The sequence below is a fragment of the Pteropus medius genome, unplaced genomic scaffold (genome assembly GCF_902729225.1).
Source record: "Pteropus medius unplaced genomic scaffold, Ma_sr-lr_union100, whole genome shotgun sequence".
In the NCBI taxonomy this organism is placed as follows: domain Eukaryota; kingdom Metazoa; phylum Chordata; class Mammalia; order Chiroptera; family Pteropodidae; genus Pteropus; species Pteropus medius.
The window spans coordinates 4,514,390-4,537,578 of NW_024351648.1; the positions used below are offsets into that span (position 1 = coordinate 4,514,390).

A 23,189-nucleotide genomic window follows, 5' to 3' on the forward strand; every position below is an offset into this window, starting at 1 on the left:
TCCCATGGTGGGTATGTCACCACTGACCTGTAGCGACCGGAATGACACATCTTCCTGAAGATAGGCCTTGTCCACCCACCACAAGAGACTGTTAAAGAATTAAATAAACTCTGCTGTTTACTCTTTACGATGCTGTTAAGAGAGAAGCTTCTGATAAAATTCCAGTGGCTTCTCTCTTCGTGCCAAAGTGCGGCCATGGATAAGGCCCGCTTCCGGATCTGCTCATGCGCTGACATACTTTTTGGCCCAGACAGACCTTTCAGAGAGCTGGGTTGTTTGTGGTTACTAAATGTTACTCTAAATGTTACCCTAAATGTTACTGATTCCACACTTCGTTTGTAATAAAACTCACCCGCGTCATGGAAAAACGGTCGGCAATTAATTTTATTTACCAGTTCGTCACTGGCCTTCCCTTCCATGTGATCATCCAGTCGCTCGACATGCATATCAAAAGTGACACAATTCAGAGGGCACATGGCATATTCAAGCCAAGAATGCTGTGTGACACCAAAAACGATTTACTTGTCAACAATCTAGAATGGAAAAATCTTTCTACGGGGGAAAAAAAAAAAAGCAGCAAAATCAGAAAAAAAATTTATATGAGAACCGACAGTCAAAAGTCCAAATCTATTTTAACTAGCAGGCTATACTACCCTTTTATGTTTTACAGAAATGAAAATACCCAGAAATTTAGAGAGAGAAAATCTCTAAATTTAGGTGCAAGGAAGCCTACCCTTACTTATTATAATTTATTGAATAATTCAAGAAACAAAGTCATAACAATCATAAAGGTGTTGCTGGTGTGTTCACATGTGGGTCTCAAGGGAGAAGTGTGTCTGACGGGAGGCCTAAAAAACACACACGCTGTCATGACGCCACCGACAATCCCAAACGCCACTCCTGGAAAATATCTTTAAGGTGAACCCATGTTTTAAACTCCGCAGCTGTCAACGATGAGGTGGACTGTCGTCTCAAAGCAGACTAAAAACACTGGAACCTTTCTCACTGAACGGGAAGTCATACCCTGATCATATTTTATTTCCCAGTTCTAAATAGCAGAGAACTGTAATTTCTCTGACAACAAAGCAAAAATCCCCAAAAGGAAAAATGCAAGCAACCCGGGGTATACACAAACAGGTATTTTATCCAACATAGTAACTATACTTCAGTTTAGTTAAACAACTCGGTAAAGCTTGATGTCAACGGCAAATTTAGTAGATCGCCATTTTTCCTATATCTTAAAAAATGTACCAGTGAGCTTTGTAATGAGGATCCACGATGTTAACTTTGATTAAAGCTTCCATGGGCTTTGTTCAGCTCCGCCTTCCTTAGAATTGTCAGAAACCTTGGAATTGGTTTGCTAGTCTGACCTATGATAACAGTCAGAAAAGGTATTTTATCGACCACAGTTTTCAAAAGGGCATTTTAATAAAGCCAGATGACTCTACACACGATGTCCCAAGTGACAAGACCAATTAAAGTTCAGTATTTAGGTCAAGTTTCCAAACACCTGGGCAGTTCGGGTTCGCTGAATGCAGCCAGGTGGGGTGTGTCCTTCGAAGGTGGCCCACATGCTTCGAGAAGAGGCGGGAGGGGCGGCAGCAGGACAGGCCAGAGACTGAAGTGCTTGGCGACCTACACGCTGCCTTGGTGACGGTGATGACGGTTGGGTTTAGTTTTCGGCACTTCATTTACAGAGTGTGCTACGTAACATCCCAGTATTCAGATAATAGAGAATGAAAATGAGTTGGAAACCGTGTCCTGTGGTCCCTAACCCTTCCTCTCCCGTGAGCACTTGCGTCTAACTCAAATCGCTCTCTCAGATGTCACCCACGGCTCCCAAATAGGTCAAAATATTCAGTGGCTTCTTTTTGGAGACACTAAACTCCGAGACATTTTCCTTCTCAAAACCCTCCCTGACCTCTCTGCTTCCTCCCAGAATTTCTTGCTCTCCCAGAACCTTTTTATCTGGAACCTTTTTCCTCTCAAGGTCAAGGCGATCCTACCTTCTCCGGGGATTGTCTTAGTGCCAATTGTCTACATGCAAATGACCCTATGTTTTTCTCTGATGCTGTCCTTATTTTCAACGCGGGATTTCTACGTACCTGCTGGACGGCAACGTGGGCTGATGACAGTGCCTAAATGATGAAAACCGACGACAGTTTTCAGGTGCAAACTGAACTCTATTCCTCACGAGATTTTTTTACTTCTCTATTTCCTTAAAAAGCAGTAGCCATGCAAATGAAAAACAACTCGGGTTGATCCTCTTCCTACTTCAAAAAATTTGTTTAATTTTTCCCTCAGTGTGAGTATTGTTTAAAGACTCCGAAGAGTCTTTCGGTTCTGGAAATTTCCTCGACTTTCTTGAGTACTTTGTCCTGTTTCCTCTTTTCTCTCTCTGTGGAACTTGTTATTCTGATCCCCCACGTGTTCATATCGTTTCTATTTTCCGATTTCTTTGTCCTACTGCTATACTGCCTCGAATTCCTCGACTTAATTTTACTACATTTCTATCGACTTTTTAATTTCTGCTATCATATTTATGAGGTTCCTCTTCCCCACTGAATATTTTTTTAACGTACCCTTTATAACCGATGATCTCAGCGTACCACAGACTAACTTCCTCCTTGCTTCGCCTGTCTCATTTGTTTTGGCCTGTGTGTCAGAGATTTCTCCAGATGCCTGATGATCCCTAGCTGCTTGCTCACATGCAGTCGGGCATAGAAATGCCAATGAACTCTATGCGTGCGGGTGAGGCGTGCCGCTCCGGGCTGCACAGGATGGGCATGTGGCTGAGTAATTCTATGGGGAAATCGCAGTTTCCTCTTAGGTTGGTCAGAGTCCCCAGAGAAGTCTCTTCCGGTGCCCTGGGGGAAAGGTCTAGAGACAGTGGCGGTTCTCGACTTTCAGCGTGTTAAGTGTCCAACTGACGCCATCTCTGGCGCGTTATGCCTGCCCTCGGCCCTGCCTGGAACCTCCCGAAGGCCTGGTGAGGATGCGGCTTTCTCGGGCGGCTCAGTCCTCGTGTGTCTCTCACTGCTCCTGATTTGGGCCCCTTTACTCTGCCTCGGTGCGTCTCTGGGGAGAGAACACCTGATGCATTCAGCCAGAAGGCCCTGCGCGCCCTCTTCCGCCCCACTGCCCCGGGGGACTTCCGTGAGACTCTCCCCACCCTCTCTACTTGTCTGCCTCGCCACTATGGTGCCAGTGCAGTCCCCTCCTTCAAACACAAAAACAGCCATTTGCTCAAAAACCTCACTGGCTCCCCGCCACCTACGGCATGGTTCAAACTCCTCAGCACGACACCCAAGGTCTTGGGTGGTCTGACCCCAACATACATTTCTAGCGGGACTTCTCATCGTACCACGCGCCACACACATCCGAACCCGCGACCGTTTGTTTGGACGGTGCACACGTTATCACGCGGTCTTGAAGACAGGCCATCAATTCTGGAGAGGTGGGAACCACACCGCCTGGATCCAATTCTCTGCTCCTACCAGCGGGGTGGTGATGGGGAAGTTACTTAATCTGTCACCTGTAGAACAGGGGTTGTTAACAGCTCCCTGCCCTCAATGGCCAACGTGAGGATTACCAGGGTGCCCGGAACAGCACCTGGCACGTAGGAAGCGCGACGTACGGCACGTCTGCCCCAGTAGACCGTGAGATCTGTGGCGAGGGATCTGGTCTCATTCATTTGGTACTTGTGATGTGCGTGTAACAGCACAGGCACGATGCTATTCAGCAGGGCGACGTGAGAACAGCTTGGCAAACGGAGACTCATGCTCCAGGAAAGGGCGCCATGATGAGAACCCAAAGACACTGGGACTTCACGGTCCAGAACAGATGGGGGAGGCCTCCCAGCTCCCATGCTGAAGACGGGCCTTGATGAATGAGTATGGAAGGTGACTAAGGAGGTGCTGTTGAGACAGTGGGTGGGGACAACCACAGGCGGGAGAAGCAGGTTGGGGCCCATTGCACAAGGTCCTGCATAACCTGTTTGCGTCTAGTTTGTCCCAACCCGTTTGTCGGTTTCACCATCCTAGCACGCTGGGAGTCCCAGAGACAATGTTGAGGAGTTTAATAGCTGAAATGCAGCTACCCGACAATTATTTTAAAAATAAATTAGAACACACTCCCAAATAATGTTGAAGCCACAAGACATAAGCAAGCATATTCTGATTCCATTTATATAAAAGGTAAAGAAACAGGCAAAATCTATCTACGTTGTCTCAATACAGGATAGAGTTACCTTTACAGGTGGGTAGTGGTCTGGAAGGGGACTCACGGGGACTTCTGGGATGCCAGGGAGGCTGATTCTTGGTCTGCGTACTGGGTCCATGGGTATGTCGTCTGTGAAAATTCACCAAGCTGTGAGAATGTACACTCACACGTGTTACCCTGCTCTGCGACAGTTTAAAGCAATAAATCAGACTCATTACACTTTGTGCTTACACGGATGCGCACGTGTTTGAACTTGGAGAAGGGGTGGAGTTATAGACTGGGCAAAGATCCCTAGTTTTGTGTTCCTTTATGGACGAACTCAGAACACCTCTCAGATACTCTGAATGGCCGCGGGTAGTTACAACACAGCCGGCGTCGCTCACCTTTACCTACAGTGGCGCTTTATGAATGTGATGAACTGACTTACACCTGAGGGTAGGTTACCTATGGAGACTCTGAAATACCAAAGCTCGGCATCCACGCGAGACCGCCTTTTCCTCCTTTTAGTCATAACAAGGGGTCGATGGTTCCTTATTAACCTTAGAGAGAAACGAGGATCAGACACACATCTGTCGCAGCATGACTTTTAATGCGCTCAACATCTGCGTGCCCCCAGGAACAATCTAGAATCATGGATGTGTTCTTCTCAAAAAAAAAGAAAAAAAAGTTATTTTCACTATAAAAAAAGAGTTATGTACCCAGTTAAAAAGAAGTAAGAGTTAAAAAGCCTTACGAGGTCAAATTTATTTCAGATCTATTTCCCAAGGCAACCACGATTAGGACTTTCTCGTATAGTCTTGTAAAAAGATTTTACGAACACACAAAAACATATAAATCTGTTACACTTGCGCTCCCTCCTTTTCTTAAACAGGTGGAAGCCCAGTTATGTTTGTTTTTCACTGCAGATGTCTGATTTCTGTAAACATGGATACAGCTCCTCCTTTCCACGTGTCCACAGTATTCTACTGAGTTCACGTTATATTTAACCGGATATTTCTAGTCTTTTGTTTCTGCAAAGTGGCGCTGACCACCCTTGAATAGATATTCTTCGACATACTTTTTAATTGATGTATAAACTAACCCAATAAATACTAATTGTCAGCAAAGTTTCTGACTTCTGCGTTTCCCTTTGGTTGACATTATTAGCATCTCATCGTTATTTTAAATTAGCAAGCCTCTGTTTAGTTCCACTGATCTTTCATGTCTACCTGAATGAGTACCAACCTGTTTTGATTACCGCAGTCTTTAATATCTGGTAGGTTGTCTTCTTCATATTTCTCTTTGAAAGGATCATTTACAACAAATTTTTAAGGACAACACTTCAGATTTTTAAATAGGAAAATTACAGTGATTAAAATTTTTTTTTTTAAAGATTAGCCCATTCACAGACCGTATACATATATACATAGCTAATTACCTCTTTAAAAAATCTACTAAGATTCCTATTCTTTTATACGTCACAATACATGTAAATAACTCAGGAGGAAATAATAATTGTACCGTATTAGTGTCCCCCAAAATTCATGTCCACCCAGAACCCGTGAATGTGACATCATTTGGAAATAAGGTCCTTGTGCATAGAATCAAGTTAAGATGAGCTCATGCTGTATGACAGTGGGCCCGAGTCCAACGACTGGCGTCTTTTTAAGAGGGAAACTAGATACAGATACACACACAGGGAAAGCAGACCTCACGCGACCACGGAGGAAAGCGACTGGCGTGAGGCAGCTGCAGATCAAGGCACGCCGAAGGTCGCCAGCGATCGCCAGGAGCTAGGAAGAGGTGATGGAGGACTCTCTCCTGCAGTCTGGAGATAAAGCATGGCGTTTTGATGTTGGACTTCTAGCCTCCAGAACTGGGAGACAATTTCTGTTGTTTCCAGCCACCAGTTTGTGGTAATTTGTTATAGCAGCGTTAGCAAATCGATACAGTAACCATCCCAAATTTCTGCACGTTTGAACTACGGTAAATTGTGTGAAACTCTATCAAGTGGTTGCTCATTTGCTATCTCTTTCAGTCACTGAGCTGCCTCCGATAGGCAAAGAGAAAGACAATTTGGAAAACTCTTTTAAGGTTTTCGTCTGTTTGTTTTACTATTTATCTCATAAGGCACAATCTATATTGGGGAAAAACAGTCCCTGGAAATAAATTGCCACTGTTTTACAGAGGATTCACAGTTTTCTTATACATCGCCTCAGTCTGTTTTAACAACTTCATTAGTGCTGTTGGATTATATGGAAAAAGATTTTTCTTCTGCAAACGGTGAATGGCACCTTGTAGCTCTTCGAAGCATTTTACTGTTCTGTAAGCTGTTCCCACTTTGGAGTCAGTGTTATTTGGGACTATATCACAATCGACAGAGAAGGGATTATTAGATTCTTTTGGGACCAGAGGTCTTGATTGAAGCTCTGGGCTAAGTTCTTTTTTATTCTTACTTATTCCAACGGTGTCCTGAATTTTCTTCATTGCTTCTTGGTATAAAGATGTCTGTTTACTATTTGCTGAACATAGGTCTTTGGATTCTACTTCAGAATCATCAGAGCTGTCATAATCTACCAGACTTTGAGAAGCTTGAGGAAGAGACTGACCGTCAGCCTGGAGCGTGGCTTGGGTCTCCTTGGACATCACGACCTGGTTTGGTGGTTCAGAAGAAGCATCAGAAGGCCACGAGGCCGAAGCACAAGCATTCCTGTGACTGCCACGACCAGCCCAAGGACTAGGTTCTGTTCGGCTGCTGCTTCTGTCTTGGACAAGTGAGGAGACACAACCACAGATATTTATGCTATCGTTAGATTCAGTGACATCGAAGGACTTGCAAATGGTGAAAAATTTATCCCAGTCTTTCTGCAGTAATTTTAAATATCTAACAAAATATTCAAGAAAACAGGTTTCTGAGGAAATCAGAAAGTCAAGAAGAACGGTAGCATCGAACCCTACATTTTTTAAAAAGTATAAGAAAATACAGTGTGGATTGTAGCCATTTTCATGTGTGTGATGGTCCCATTTTTCTTTTCCTTGGGTCAAGCTTTCAATAGCTTCACGTTCTCTGAAAATAGAGATAATGGAGACCCCGGATGAATTACTTTTACAAAAAGGAGTTTTGGCAGATATAACATACACATATAGTAAATTCACCTACTGGATTACTTTCTAATATATGCATTATATATACATAAAAAAAAAAACTTCAAACTAATCTCTCCTTCCACAAATTCTCTATAAATCAGACCTAATAAAATAAAATAAACAAAAACTGACTTGGGTAGTTCCAGTTTTCATCTGCCCAACAGAGTACTCTGCCTTCCGTCTCTTGACATCAAAGTGCCACATTCTTACAGGTAAATACTGCAGTGAGGTGGGGATGGACCCTAACATCCTTCCTTTCCAGTCTGGGCACGTGACCCAGACTGACCAATCAGAGTCTCCACGTTCCCGGACACGGTGATTGGTTCCGCCGTGAATGTGCGACCCAATCGGATCTCCCCTAGGACTTCTGCTGGAATGATTAAAGATCATCGCCATAAGGATGCTGTAGTCTGACACTGCCGGGAACCGTGCCCGAGAATGAATTCAGAGCTTTCGACAGAAAGAAAAGTAATCAATGACATGACTTAAATCCTTGAATGTACAGTTATGCTTGATGCCAACTTGATCCCTTAGAATTTCCAATTAAGGGCCAATAAACTCTTTTTTCTGCTTCGACTAGTGTGTGTCCGTTTTCTACCATTTACAGCCAGACGATCTTGTCTAATACGATTACGTTGAAGAAAATACCTATGACACGAGCACGTGCCTCTCTGGACACAGTGAACTGAAGTCAATCCAGTTAGAAATCCACATGTAAAGTGAATTTATTTCAGAGGCTTCCTATTTCGCAAGGAGTCAGCTTTGAGTACAACTAAGATTGTTCCAATAGGCACGTGCATTCGGACCGAGTTTGTATTCGACCGTTTCTGAGCCTAATTCGAATCACACGCAGGAATTCTGTGTTCTTGATTAGAACTTTTTGAAAATTGGCCCCAAACACTTAGAGTCTGCAAGCGGCCACTGCCAGAAGTGCCATCGCACGAGAAGTGGCAGCAGGACACTATACTGACAATCGTTACGAAGAAGCCCCTTTCTCTGAAGCCAAGAAATGGAAATATAGCAACTACTTTAGGCTTTTAATAAGGCGGAAGCAGAAATAGTGTACAAGGTCATCAGATATCAGCTTCGTAACCAAGTACAGATATTTGCCACAGGAAGATATTACCCCGAGTACAACTGTCTTAATAAAGCAGAAATGCAATCGGTATAAAATCGGCAACATAACTTCGTGATCGATTTCAGATTTGCTTCAGAATGGTAGCAGCCCCGGTTCGACCGCATGAAAATTGAGCACGGCTCCTCTGATGACTTACGAGGTTGTACTCACCTTTACAAAGGTAAAAATTACCTTGTTGAAGTTCGATACGGGAAAGTTGGGCAGAGTTCTTAAAATTCTACTAGATTATGATTTAGACAAGAGTGTTAACCTGCTCCTGATCGCACAGATGGAACAGAGACGGAGACTAAACCAGAACTCATACCCCTGTGCCCTGGGTCTGCCTAGCCAGCCGCATTTTCGAATGAAAACTCGAACGTAATCTCATTTTTACATAGGGCGCAGTTAAAGAAAGGAACCGGAACTTATCAGGAAGCCACGAGATCAGTAGGGATTTTCTCCCCTCCTAATGATGGAAAGTAAATAACAGGTCTAGCACAGCATTAAAAATGTGTTCTACTTTCCTGGCACGTGGTTGGTACACTCGCTTTGCCATGTACTAACCTGGTCAGTCTCAGGTAGATGCCCACTGTCGCTTTGGCAGCCTCGACCATGTCGTCGTCTTGCTCTATGAAGACCCTACACAACCACTCGCACGGATCGTGTGACAGTGGGGAGGGCTGGAGGTGGGGCTCTAAGAAGGTCAGTAACTCGGACATGAACTTCTGTAAATCGACTTCGAAAAATGCAAATTTCAAAGAGCAGGCAACAGGTTATGGACGCATTCATATCCAGTCTGTGGATGACTATCTAAAGAACTTCAGAAGGCAAGATCATAACCCACACTTTCAAAATGTCTGTAAGTTAGGGATTATTTCTGCTTTGCAAATTAGGAAACTGAGCTTAAGAGGAAAAAAAGTGACTCGCAATAGAATACACTTAAAACCTACAGATCATCTATTTGCTTTAACTGCCAAATAACTAATTATCTCGGAGAAATCAAAGTTACATGAATTCTTGCTAAACGCATATAAATGAACGAGCAGCAGACGACAGAAATCGCTTTGCTGAATGCCGCAGCTGTCTGCTAATACAGGCAAAATGCAACCAAACAAAAATAATTTTGCTTCCAAAATAACGGAAGAAAAAGGTTTTGTTTAAAGCATTAAAAAGAAGTATTACTATTAAGCAGAAAAATCAAAAAGGTTTTGGGAAGTTTTAACTGCAATTTAGAACTCTGAATTATATGACACATGCCACCTAGTGTTACACATGACAACTGCACAGGATTCTAATACATAGTTATTGCCAGCTATTTGATACCCAAAGCAGTTCAGGGAAGTCACTGCCTATAATTCGAACCTTTCGCTATAACAGCAAGGTGCTTGTTTAGAGACGTTTACGCTCCGTCTTTCTGATGAAGGGGAGGACATGTCTTCCCCAACACGTAACTTGAACATCATACTTTCAAATAGCTGTCTCAGGACTCTGAGTTAACATCCTGCAAATTATATGCAACAATTTCTTCGTCAATAAAACCTCTCCCATATTAGTTCAATTCGAGTCCTAATTACCAATCATCCACATTAGTAGGTGTACCAACTTTATGAAGAAAAAGATGAATAAAATACTACTAATTTCTGGATATGAATTAACTTACTATAACACTTACTTTGAGGGGACCCAATAGCAACTATCAGTTTTAACCTTAGACATTGATTATGCTTCTGCAAATTCGGTTTAGCTCACAAAAAACTGCCATGTTTCTTAAGGTAATTCTTTCTATTTTTTTTTTTCATGGCAATCTGATAAATTATAACTAGGATTACACGTAACTGAAATTAGTGGAGACTTGATAATTATAAATAATTTCACTTCAGTAAACCTTTACTTTGCACGTAAAAGGAGTTAGGAGAATTAATTACCTTTCATTTCGTTTGCTGACGCACAGTTTTGAAACTTGATTTCTAAGGATTTGATGACAAGTAAACTCGCAGCTCTAAGGATCACGTGATCGGGAACAGGGACAGGCTCCAATCCAGGTGGAACTTCGCCACCTCCAAAGCGAGACGGTTTCCCGCGGACAGACAGTGTCCTCAACAAGCCCAAGTCCACAGCCTGCAAGACGGCGTCAGCTAAGGCCAACATGTCCACATTTAAATGACAATCTGGCGGCGTGAACGCAGGGCCAGATCCCCGACAGAGGTCTTCACCCACTTTACAGAGAAGGCACTTTTTGATGAATATGATGAACTTCCTTTTGACGAAAGTCTGTACAGGCCAGGTAATCACATCTAGCACGCAAGAAGGTTTCAAAAATACAATCCTCTGGCAGGTGAACTGTGATGCCAGGTGGATTCTAGAAGCTATAAGAAGTTCGAGCAACTCCAGGAAACATATCAAGGTGTTTACTATTTTAGTAGTATCTCGGCAGTTTTCAAAACGCCGAGAAAATAAGGAATCGTAAAAGACTTCAAAAATACTGTCGAAAGGCGTCAGGAACTGCTTTAGGATTTCTGCAATTATAAAAATAGTGATCATAAACAATAGGAAAAAACAGTCCTCTGAAAACACACTTTTACCATCCAATTTTTAGAAATGTCATTTTACGAGATGGAAAAATGGATTTGCACTGCTTCCTGCTAACGTGAACACACGAAGAGACTAACCAGTGATAACCACGCTAATATCCATTTTACAAGTAACAGCACTATCAGACTACGCCAGGGATCTATAATAACGAAAAGCTTTCGTTTTAATTTTTAATAACAATGGAAAGCTTTTAATCTTTTTCTTTTAAAAAGGTATCTTCTATCAAAAAATATGGAGTGAGAGTCTGGTTTTTCATACTTCAACAAAGACGGTGTAAAGTAAGTTTTACTCTTTGTTATAAATATAATGCTCCTTGAGAGCAAGAGAATGCTAATTGCTGATGGGAGAACGTAATTCATACCTGTTTTTTGCGAACGTGTATCTTTAAAGATTTCTTTTATTACAACAGCAAGAGTCCAGAGGCAGTACACTATTTTATCACTTTCAGAGTATTCAGAAAGGTTTTTATGGCAAAAAGCAACCCAAGAATTACTTAATGTTATCTGTGAGTGAGAAAAAAAATTTTTAAAGTAGTAAGTTATAATACAATTTTTCTTAACAGTTACAAATCACCTATTATACACAATGTAATTCTATACAACACTGTTTTTTAAAAAAGTATAATATTTGTTAAAATGAGGACACAAATATCCGAATATTCTTTTTGTCAGGAAATTCAACATGCCATGGAAATCAAAGATCAAAAGGGAACAGGAAAATATTAGCGGTGGTTATTTATCTTTACGTGGTGGAAGGATGTATAATTTTTATTTTGTTCTTCATACTTTTTCTAATGTTCCAAATTTTCTTCTGCAAATTCTACCCTTCTGTATTTGGGGGGAAAAAAGTTCTTTTCAGAAAGGAACAAGCGATTATAAAGTCAGTAGAATGTTTATAACATTCAGATAGGACAAAAATCTGATGCTCAATTTATTCATATATTTTTCATTATGTGTGAGGACCAATCTTAGAATTTATTTACATTAAACTTGTGAAAATGGTCTCTGTCTCAAGCAGGGATTCCTAAACCTTTCCCTGGAGGAGAATAAAGACCCTACCTACTCTTCTGAGAATCCGAAGAGAGATATGGACTCTCCGACTTAAAACCCGTCTTTTGGATTAAGAGTCTGAGTTATGAGTTACAACATATTTAAGACTCTAATCCTTGACATGAGTCATCATCCTATTATTGCATTCTTATACTTCTGTGGATTTACGTGTTATTATGCGAACGAACATTTTATTGATACAGATATCTGAAAGGTAAAACTGAATGCCGAAGAGGAATTTTAAAGAAACTATAAAAGAAATAATAACTAGTTCGATTACATTTCTTACCTTTTCTTTCAATTGGAAATACAGAAGTAGGGCAAGGCATTTTGCAGCCATGTGAGATAACAATTTATCCGAGTTCTGGAACATACCGGTCTATAGGAAAACAAATAGATTTACCCACTGTTGCTAAGTGTTTTTAAAACTTTCATTTTAAAAATCTAGATCTTAAAAAAAGATATAACCCGCAAAGAAATGGCTTACTAATTTAGAATCCAAGTCAGATGATTTTAAGAGAATTTGAATGATCTCTCTGTATTTCTCCTCTGCATGGAACTCGGTCTCAGACAGTATCCTGGTTAGCATCACTTTGGTCACCGTTAACTGAAGGAGTAGTATTTCTCGGGCACTGCTCGTCTGAGCGCATCTCTTCAAACACACAGGAGATACAGAGGTGGTGGCCCAATTAACAGAGGATGGCTGACACCTGTCCCGGAAACCAAGAGTGTGTGAACATTCTGAGGAGGTGGCTGTAGAGTCGTCTCGATCCAAAAATACTGGGTTGAGATAAAAGACGTATTCCTGACTGTCATTTTCCAGTGTGGCTCCAAGAAGTACCTTCTTGTATAACTGTTCTAAAACTTCGCAGAAGTCTTTCATTTTGATCGCCAAAATATATCTTCTAAGAAGGTCTGACAGTTCCAAATGGGAAATAGTAATCTTAGAAATGCGATGAATCCCTAAGACGTTTCTTCAGTGAAACCTAAAATAAGAAAAATGATTTAAACGTTGTAAGTGTTATATACATCATATTATCAGGAACACTTGGTCATTTAGTCTCTAAAGTTCAAAGTAATACTGCTTGCTTAATTTCTAGAATGAAATATTGGTAATAGGAACACTAAGACCATAAAAACGAAGTGTGTTTTCCAAACAGATTGAAGACCACAAAATCATTTTAAATTTTATCACAGTCGAAATTTCGGTTTTCCTCTAACATTTTTCAACGGGCTATCAAGGGTTTTTCGAGCGCTATTAACATCGGGACTGGATAATTTTGTTTGGGGAGCTGTCTTTTGCATCGTAGGATGTTTAGCAGCATCCAGGTCTCAACCCACTAGATGCCAGTAGCGCCCCCTTTGGGGGACAAAATCGTCCAGGCTGAGAACCACTGAGCTACCTCAAACTGGTTAACCTTCACCTTCAACTTATACCTGAAAACCTGAAGTTACATTGCTTGGTGGTCTGACAGTATTATGGTTATCGCTAATGAATTGCCGACTTACGACTATATGATAAAGAAACCTATTTATGAATGAAAAATATAACGCGTATTAAGAAAAAATCATATGATAATAGAAAGGGCATGGTCATCGCTTAAAACATTAAATAAAAAATTTAAAAATGCCATCCCAAGAAAAAGACAAGATAGCCAGCAAAAGCAATCCAGAACTATACTCGTAGCTGGATGGGAATGTAGACATCCGGTTGTCCCAGAATCCTCTGACGTGATGAGACCAGGATGAGTGAAGGGTAAGGACATTCAGGGTCAGAGATGGCTTTTAAAAGCAGAGAATATGGCAATCAACTGACAGAGGAATAGAGGGAGCGTGTAGTTACTATAGAGAACTACACGTTTAAGACTTGGGCACAAGCAAAGAGATCACTGAATACCCCTACGATGGAATGCTGGAGCCCTGGGAATTACCTGATCCCACTGAGTTAGGTCTTGTCTTTGCTGGTCAGCTGCTTTGCACCTCTGTAAATGATGAATGATAGCAACGCAAGTAACTCTTGTCTACAGACAATACGCAAGTGAGTGATTGTCCGGTGGAGGGACACGCCCTCCCTGCGGTGGGAAAACCCAGCTTTGCCTCCATTCATAAACTCATTTCGACAGTCCTTTACGCCACGTAAATGCGTGGTTCTTTTCCTTCTCCTTTAAAATGACTGTGACATCTACGTGGTTCTCTCATTAACTAATGAGTTCAATAAAATCGTGGATGTGATTTCGTAGGAGTCGTGATTTTGTCATCTTAAAATTTATCCTTTAACAAAATCCACAGACTTTCCCGACTTCTTTATAAACGCCCTGCCTATCTTTACCCTCCTTCCTCCCTGCGAAAGACCTCGGAGGGCTGTCACTTATGTTGGGTGTCACCTCTATGAAGAGGTCACGGACCTGCCCTTGGTCTTCCAACCTCCCTCTACACTCGCTCGGCTTCGAAGAAATTTCAGTTTCTGATCACCGCCCCTCCCCCCTAACAAGACAAGCTGCCCTGTGTAAGTCCCCTGGTGTAGAAATAAATATTAAGCAGCCTACAGATTTTAATTTAAAGTTATAAATAAAACTTTTGGCACGTTTTCTCTGAATCTTATTTTTGGAAATACAATCTGGGTCCATGTGACAATGTGAAACTTTACCTAAGTCCTGCGCTCCCAGGAAGCAGAAATGGTTAAGGAAAACCGACCGCAGCCTTCTGTTTTGCAAGGAAGGGCGGACCAGGAAGGACCACACCCCCAGATAGGACCATGTCCACCCCTTCTCACTGACTCCCTTGTTGCATAAAATCCCACGTGTTCTCCTTCTTCTTCGAGAGGTTTCCCATTGATGAACGTTTTCCTTTTGCAACACCCTGGATAAAATCATCTCCTTAACTGTCCGTGTATCTTGCCTGTCGCACGTCGGAAATCGGTTTCCATGTTCCACTTCAAAATCTGACTCCATTGTACCTACCTTACTTTAACGAGAACATTTCTTCCCAAACTACTGACATTTTTATATGTCACAACGTCTACGACAATAGACTATTTTAGATTTCAACTAATATCATATTCTGAACTCGATTATTATAATTTTCAGTCACAAATGGAATTATTTTTATTTCAATGCTCCAGCAATAAAAATACTTCTATTTCTATACATCTTAAGTCATTAAATTTTACCACAAACGTGAGTGAAATTGCTACCATTCATTTTTGACCTACAAAAAGGGCCTTTTCAAATGATTCAACCATTTCAGCACACGAAACTAAAATGAATGCCAATAAGTACATAAAGAAACAAGCAAACGAACATTTCAGGAAAACATAAGTCTGTTTTCTACCATGGCCAGACTTAGGTTCTTTGATAAGAGTGGCTAGGAGAAATTTGGCTGAAAAGTTATAAACTTTAAATTGAGATACAGATTCGAAATGACCCTTTATAGAGGAAAAACACAAAGCATCCATTAGGGATTAGAAATACTGGTAGGTAGTTAGGTAGACATGAGCGACTGGGGAATGAACACCCCTCCCAAAGGCCTCCCTTGGGATCTCCCTAGAACCCCCATTTTATGGTTTTAAATTATCCCTACATCCTGAGGCTCAAAGGAGTGAAAAGCCATGAAATAGTAGCTGGTTTGGTTGGGCCACAAGCTCTTGCACAGTCAGTAGTATCCTAACCCCTCTGTAACCACAGCCTCGTTACACCATCATTATAATATCATGCCTATACCCGGAGTTCATGATTCTAATGATAACAGACTGAATTCTGGGTAACCGCATGTGTAGTAGGCAAAGGCTCATAACAGCCAAACATCAATCAAAATGATCTCGCACGTCAATCATCTAGCACCTTCTCGTATCCTTCGATCACGGCTCTAATAGAATACAGAAGCCACAGCCCTCTTTGGCGAAGCCTGTTTCTCTTTTGAAATGGACTTTAATCAATCTTACCTTTTCTAAATCTCGCTGATCTGGAATTCTTTACTGGGTCCGCGGAAAGAACAGAGGACCCCTTCAGTGGCACCGGGGCCACAACAGATTTTAGATCGCCCCAACAGTAACAACACCAAGCAGGGAGCAAATGGATGAACACGACAGGTGCTAGGCCGCTTCTATGGTGACTAAGTGTGAACCTGCTGGTCACAATATCTTTTCAATATTAATGCTGGCGAAGAAATCCGAACTGAAACAAATGTCTATGAGTAGCCCCTTGAGAATTGCAGTTGTTTCTTTACATTCTTAAAAACAAAAAAAACAGAAAAAAAACCACCCAGCCTATTACAGCATTAAAGGACACATTCTGGGGGAGGGAGGGGGGAGAAGCTAGGAAGTAACCCGATGCATTTTTTTCCTGAAGCAACTGCTACAAAGGGTGGGGGGGCATCTCAGGCTGCATCACCACAGGCTGGTCTGGAGGAGGATGGAGTCAGCGGACACCAGGGTTTTCAGTGACACTAACAAAGGGTCGGGGGAAGGGTGCTCAGAATGCTGAGAAGTTTTGAAGCCAGCCAGAGTGGAGAAACGAAAGACATCAGTCCAGCCTGGGAAGGACACGAATATTCACAGAGGCCTAATTAGGACAAAGGAATGAGAAATGATTCTCTGGGTTCTTTTCAGAAAATGCCTCTTGGCAAAGGACAGTGAACTCCCACGCCAGGAGGCCCAAGGGGGCACCGTGACAACCATGAGATATGTCCGAAGTCTCTTTTATTGATTAAATATTATAAAGTCTTTGAATTTTGCATTGCATATCTAAGAACCACGTATGTCTTAAGATAAAAACAATATATTTTCCCATCCTCTTCACATAAAATTGACTCTCTAGGAATAATCGTTGCTGAATTTTATTGAGCGCCTATGATGTACCAGACACCATTCCGAGTGAGCAATGGTAATGTAGGGACAAGGCGAGGGAACTTAGATGTTAAATCGCGCTGCTGCATTCAGAGACCGCAACGTGCTGACCGGCCCTCAGCCGGACCGTGAGGAAACCTGCAGAGCAAAGGAAGATTTCCGCTGGGGTTGCTAACGACCCATCTCCCAGACCTGTGGAAGGGATACACGCAGAACAGTGTGTAAGTGGCGGCCCCACGCAAAATAAAACCGTGCACTCCCTCCCTATGGCTAAAGCCACGGGGAACCTGTGGATCAAAGGCCGGGAACCGCCAGCAGGACGTTCCCGCCACAGTGTCTTCCTTTTCCATGCTGCTGCCTCTCTCTTCACTCCACGTGCCACCAAAGGAAAATGGGTACACGGTGCCTTTAAACTGTACCTCGCAGAAGCTAAAGAATATGTACACTGAATTCCCCGAACGCTAGGGGACCCTCCCGCTGTCACTGTCTGTCCCTCTGAGTCTCTCTCAGGCTCCTTCTGCCTCTGAGAGGTGACCACGCTCTGTCTATGGAGCGTCACCCCTTCTCTGAGAAACTTTCCTTTTTGACTCTAATTCTGGCGTGCGCCTGAATTCTTTCTTGCGCTCGGCCAGGAACCTCCTCGGTATGGGGCCCGAGTGCCGCGCCACTCGGGGAGATTGGCCCCGTCCTGCATCACGGGCTTCACGGCAACTGCGTGAGGTGGATCCTTACTTATCACACCCATTTTACAGATAAGAAAACTGAGGCACCAAGAGATTCGGTTACAGAGCTCGTTAAGCGGCGGAGTCGGGATGTGAACCCAGAGAGTGTCATTTCAGAGCCTGTGCCCGCCTCATCTACACCGCTGCGTGAATCGGGGTGTATGTGGGGAGGAAGGGAGACGGGAAGGTTGCTCTTTCAGATCCGGGGACTGTTCCTTCAGTTTACCTTCTGGCCCAGAGCAGGTAAGAGCCTGGGGCCTGGGTTCCAGAGTTAAATGGCTCCGCCACATCGGGGTCACCATGGGGCCAGTTACCTGCTAAGCCTCAGTCTCCTTTGTGTTCAAGGGGCACAGGACAGTTCCCAGGTCACGGGGTGCGGGGAGGGTTAAATTAAACGTGACTGTCCTTGTAATAATCCGCAGTGAACATCGGCAGCACTTCTCAGGCCCCAGCGGGACTTGTTCACCATGATGACGCGTGGCGGGCTGACGCCTAGAATCGCCCCGCGCGCTTCTTCCATCGTACTTCTATCTGTGGTGTAAAGCTGCTTTAAAAAAACGAATGAACGTGATTTATTCGAGAATAAGCGACCGTCCTGCCCCACGGTTAAGGAGGTGGCGAGTTAAGACAGGCGCAAACATAAAAAACTAGTTACTAGAATCTTGTAATTGTTCTTATTGTGATATAACTGGCGTGTAACATTACAATAGTTTCCGGTGGACAGCATGATGAGCAGGTATTTATATGTACTCCATACGATCAGTGCGACAAGTCTACTTAATATCCGTCACCACGCAGTTCCAAAATTTTTTGTGGGTGTGATGACAACTTTGAAGATCTAGTCTCTTAAAAACTCTCGAATGGGTGCCACAGTATTCACCGTAACCACCACGCTGTACATCACACCCTTATGACTTGTTCATGCTGTGACTGGAAGTCGGTACCTTTACCTCCCTGCTTCTCCCTCCGCCCCGCACCTATCTCTGACAAACACCTATCCATTCTGTGTATCTATGAGCCTGGTGGAATTTGTTTTCTCCCTTTATCCATTCATCCTCTGACGGTCACTCAAGTCGTTTCCATATCTTAGCTATTGTAAATAACGCTGCGATGCCAGCATTATTGACATCAGCACCTGCTAACTAACAGACACTGGGCCTCTGGCGGGGGGCGGGGGGGGCGGCAGGGAGCAGTCCCGACGACGGGAAACCGCAGACGAGGTCACATTCGTCTCAGCAACTTGATGGCTTGACTAGGGTCATCCTAGCTGGCATTTAATTAGCCCAGACACAGGAGTCGACGAATGCCGTACTGCGGAATAAATGCGTGAGGGTTTCAGACAGGCGATGAAGTGGTTTTGGTCTCAGAAGCCCAGAACCGCAGGGGGATGGCAGAAAATACCCACACGTATCTTCCCAAGATAATGCTAGTAAATGATCCCCCTCGAGACAAACCGTTTTACACACGACAGACTAAAGCTGGCCGTTAGAATCAGAGCATTTCAGTAGCAGAGAAAATCTCAGAGATGATCTTGACCGGTGGTTCTCAAACTCTTGCTTCAGAATCCCATGGAAGGCTTGTTGGAACACGACAGCTGGGCCCAGCCCCCGAGACTGGGATTCGGTGGGTCTCGGGAGGGCCCAAGAATCGGACTGGGAACTATACTTTGAACTACTGACCAATCTATTCGATTTTATTGAGAAGGAATCTGAGCTCATGGGGTTTATCATGCTAATGCTAAGAATTTTTTTTTTTAATGGAAGATGTCTAGTGTATCGATATAAAAACTAAAACCTTTCTACCTTTAGTTGCTAAAATATGGTTCTCCATTTTCAGCGATGCTTCAGAATGAAATCTTTCTTCACTCATTCCCCTTTACCAACTATGCCTCCTCCTCTCGCCCCGTCCACCAAGCAAACAAACAACAAACAAACAAAAAACCCACCACTAGTGACAGGGCAGAGATTTTAAGTAACGTCTATAAATGCGACAACAGTACCAACTAGATTTTACTGAACTCCTGAATTCTGAATACTGTGCCCACAAATGGATTTGATTTTCAGTTGAAAAATAAAGTTATCTACCCCACCTCAGCAAAGTAGCAAATACTAAAAGATTTGTGAAACTACAAGGCTTTTATAGTGAAAACATTTATGTAACTCAAGTAAGAAGATGCCAGCACTTCTTTATTTAGTCACTCGGAAAGGTTCCTTCCTGACTCTGGACCTTGATTCAATGCTGTTTCCCTCTGCCTAGAAAGCTCTTCCAAATTTTCCTTTTGCTTTAAACTTAAATATGATTTTCTATGTCAATAAACTGGACAACCTAGAAAAAAAGAAAAAAATTCCCAGAAACATATCATCTCCCAAGACTGAATCATGAAGAAACAGAAAATCTGATTACTACTAAGACAGATTACTACTAAGGAGACTGAATCAGGAATCAAAAACCTCTCAACATTCAAAAGCCCAGGACCAGATGGCTTCCGTGTGAAATCCACCAAACATTTGAAGAAGAAATGATACCAATCCCTCTCAAACTCTTCCAAAAACCAGAAGAGGGGGGAACACTTTCAAACTCATTTTACGAGGTCAGCATTGCCCTGCTACCAAAAGCAGACAAAGATACCACAAGAAAAGATAATTACAAAAAACTAACAGTTGATCTACCATGTGATCCAGCAATTCCTCTACTGGGTATTTACTCCCAAAACTTGAAAACCCATATCCAAAAAGCGATTTGCACACCAATGTTCACAGCAGCATTATTCACAGTGGCCAGGACATGGAAGCAACGGAAGTGTCCTACGACAGATGATTGGCTAAAGAAGCCGTGGTACATACATACAATGGAATATGACTCAGCCATAAGAGGTGAAATACTGCCATTTGCGATGACATGGATGGACCTCGAGATAATCATGCTAAGTGAAATAACCCAGACAGAAAAAATTAAAAATCACATGATATCACTTATATGTGGGATATAAATCTAAAATCAACAAATGAGCAGGACAAACAGAGACTCACGGACATGGACTATAGGCTAGTGGTTAGTAGTGGGGTGGGGAAGAGGTAGACGGGGTAAAGAGTTTAGGGGGAGGGTAGAGTAGATCAAATATATGGTAGCTGAAGGAAACCGGACTGTGGGTGGTAAACACACAATAGAATATACAGATGTCAAATGATAATATATACCTGAAAATTATATAATTGTATTAACCAATGTTACCCCAATAAACTTAAAAATTTTTTTAAAAAGCAAAGAAAATTACAAGCCGTTATCACGATGGACATAGATGCAAAAATCCTCAACAAAATTTCAGCAAACCAAATTCAGCGGCACATCGAAAGGATCATACACCATGATCAAGTGGGATTTAGTCCGGGAACGTAAGGAAGGATGGTTCAACATCCGCAAATCTGTGACTATGATACGCCGCATTAACAAAAGGAAGGATAAAAGTCATGTGATCATCTTCACAGAGGCGGAAAAAGCAACTGACAAAATTCGACATCCATTTATGATAAAAACTCTCAACAAATTGGAGAAAGAGGGAACATATACCTCAACATAATAAAGGCCGTATATGACAAAACCACAGCTAACATCATACTCAATGGTGAAAACCTGAAAGCTTTTCACCTAAGATCAGGAACGAGACGAAGGCGTCCACTCTCGCCATGTTTACTGAACAGAGTATTGGAAGTCCTAGCCAGGGCAATTAGGCAAGAAAAATAAAAGGCATTCAAATCAAAAAGAAATAAAACTGTTATTATATGCAGGTGACGTATTATAGACAGAAAACCCCAAAGACTCCACCAAAAAAACCTGTTAGAATAAACCAATTCAGTAGTTTCAGGATATAAAATCAATATAAAAAAATCCATCATGCTAATACTGAATATAAGAAACAGAAATTTAAAAAATGATCTTATTTACTTAATGATTGTAACAAAAAGAATAAAATACCTACGAATAAATTTAACCAAGGAGTTGAAAGACCCACGTAGACCCAGATTTTAATGAAACAAATGAAAAAGACACAAATAAATGGAAAGATATTCCATGCTCGCAGAATGGACGAGTCACTATTTTCTAGAGGCCAATCCACCCAAAGCAATCTACAGATTCAATGCAATCCCTATCAAAATCCCAACGGCATTTTCCACAGAAATAGGGCAAATAGTCCTGAAATTTCTATGGAACCACAAGAGACCGTGAATAGCCAGAGGAAGGCTATTAGTTCTTCTCGAGAAAGAACAAAGCTGGAGGCATCATGTTTCTCCATGACGCATTATATTCCAATGTTCTGGTAATCTTCATGCTAATAATTTTCAGAATCCAGTCAGGGGGCTAGGTCACTTCTGGACTCCATAGTCCAATATCTAAACACCATCAGAGAGCTCCACGCGGCGGTCCCACAAGGCACCGTCAGCACAAACTCAACTCATTCTATGGCCTCTTAAACTCATTTTCTCCTACACTCCCCATATCTCAGTATCTAGCATCTGTATGTCCTAGGCATCCAAGTTGGAAACCTAGCCATCTTTCTGGACCCTCCTGCCTCTCACTGCTCTCCATCCTCACCGCCACGACTGCAGTATACACATCTACCCTGGACAACTGCCACAGATACCTCGCGTAGTGGTTGTTTCTTGGCCCACCCTACACCCCCTTCCTTCTGCGAACCTTCCAGGCTTTCTCTGAGTTCTTCGGAAATGCTATGTACTTTAAGGATTCCCAAGCCTTGCTTGGCCCATTCTTCCGCACTAAATTATACTCGATGCCCTCCCTCCCACTCTCAACTTTCAACTTGGGAACCTCTAGCTTCCGGGAAGCCTTCCATACATCCAAGTCAGGTTTGGGGACCCTGCCGAAAGCTCTCTCGGCCTATACCACGGTATTTATCTCTCAGCGCTGTTCACAGCTGTTTTCTAGTTTGGTTCATACTTGGTCATAAGCTTCCTTGGGCAGGACTGAGCTGTTTGCCTACCAATAGCTCATGCGGAAGGCACCAAAATGAACATTCTTGAATAAGCGAAAGACGGCGTAAAAGAATATATCGGGGTGAATTGCAACTGTTTGCCGTGGCCCCCATCTACCACAAAACACCTTAATATGATTTTCTTCCATAAAAGCCGTTAATACACTGAAGTTACTTTTTTTATATAATTAGGTAGGCCTTCCTTTGAGGACACTGGTGGCAGCCAGCTGTCTGTTGCATTGGGTGACTTAGTCTTGCCTGGACAGTAGCCTTCCATATTCGCAGTGACCCGGCTCCCAGCTACAATCGTCTCCTTTGAGCAGTCAGTCAGTGATCTTTTCACAGCGAAAATAAGACACTATAACTTCCGGGCGATGGCCCTAGAAGATCTGTAGCCTGTTCCCCAACCCCAGCCCCACTACCAATGATTCTCCCTCTTACCCATTCGGCTCGACTCCGCGGGCCTTCTTTCTTGTAGTTCCTATAAATAGCAAAGGTTATTTTAGCATCCGAGGCTTTGCTCTTTTGAATC

General features: G+C 42.6%; 1 protein-coding gene across 22 annotated transcripts in view; it reads right to left on the reverse strand.

Moving 5' to 3' along the window:
• Positions 1-366: 366 nt before the first annotated feature.
• LINS1 (lines homolog 1) overlaps positions 367-23,189 on the reverse strand; it is a 23,480-nt gene continuing 657 nt past the window's right edge. For 3 of the 22 annotated variants that reach the window (XM_039844103.1, XM_039844099.1, XM_039844097.1), the window contains exons 2-10: positions 23,099-23,138; positions 17,985-18,214; positions 16,847-17,086; positions 12,593-13,091; positions 12,395-12,484; positions 11,418-11,559; positions 10,390-10,980; positions 9,029-9,200; positions 999-7,267 (exon numbers count right to left, since the gene is read on the reverse strand). In XM_039844103.1, coding sequence (XP_039700037.1) covers positions 6,382-7,267; positions 9,029-9,200; positions 10,390-10,980; positions 11,418-11,559; positions 12,395-12,484; positions 12,593-12,988 — 2,277 coding nt within the window. In that variant the 5' untranslated portion in view covers positions 12,989-13,091; positions 16,847-17,086; positions 17,985-18,214; positions 23,099-23,138 and the 3' untranslated portion in view covers positions 999-6,381. Of the gene's footprint in view, positions 553-998; positions 7,268-9,028; positions 9,201-10,389; positions 10,981-11,417; positions 11,560-12,394; positions 13,092-16,045; positions 16,333-16,846; positions 17,141-17,984; positions 18,218-23,098; positions 23,139-23,189 lie in introns of those variants that run through there. The other 19 variants (XM_039844102.1, XM_039844098.1, XM_039844096.1 and 16 more) reach the window with 15 other exon arrangements.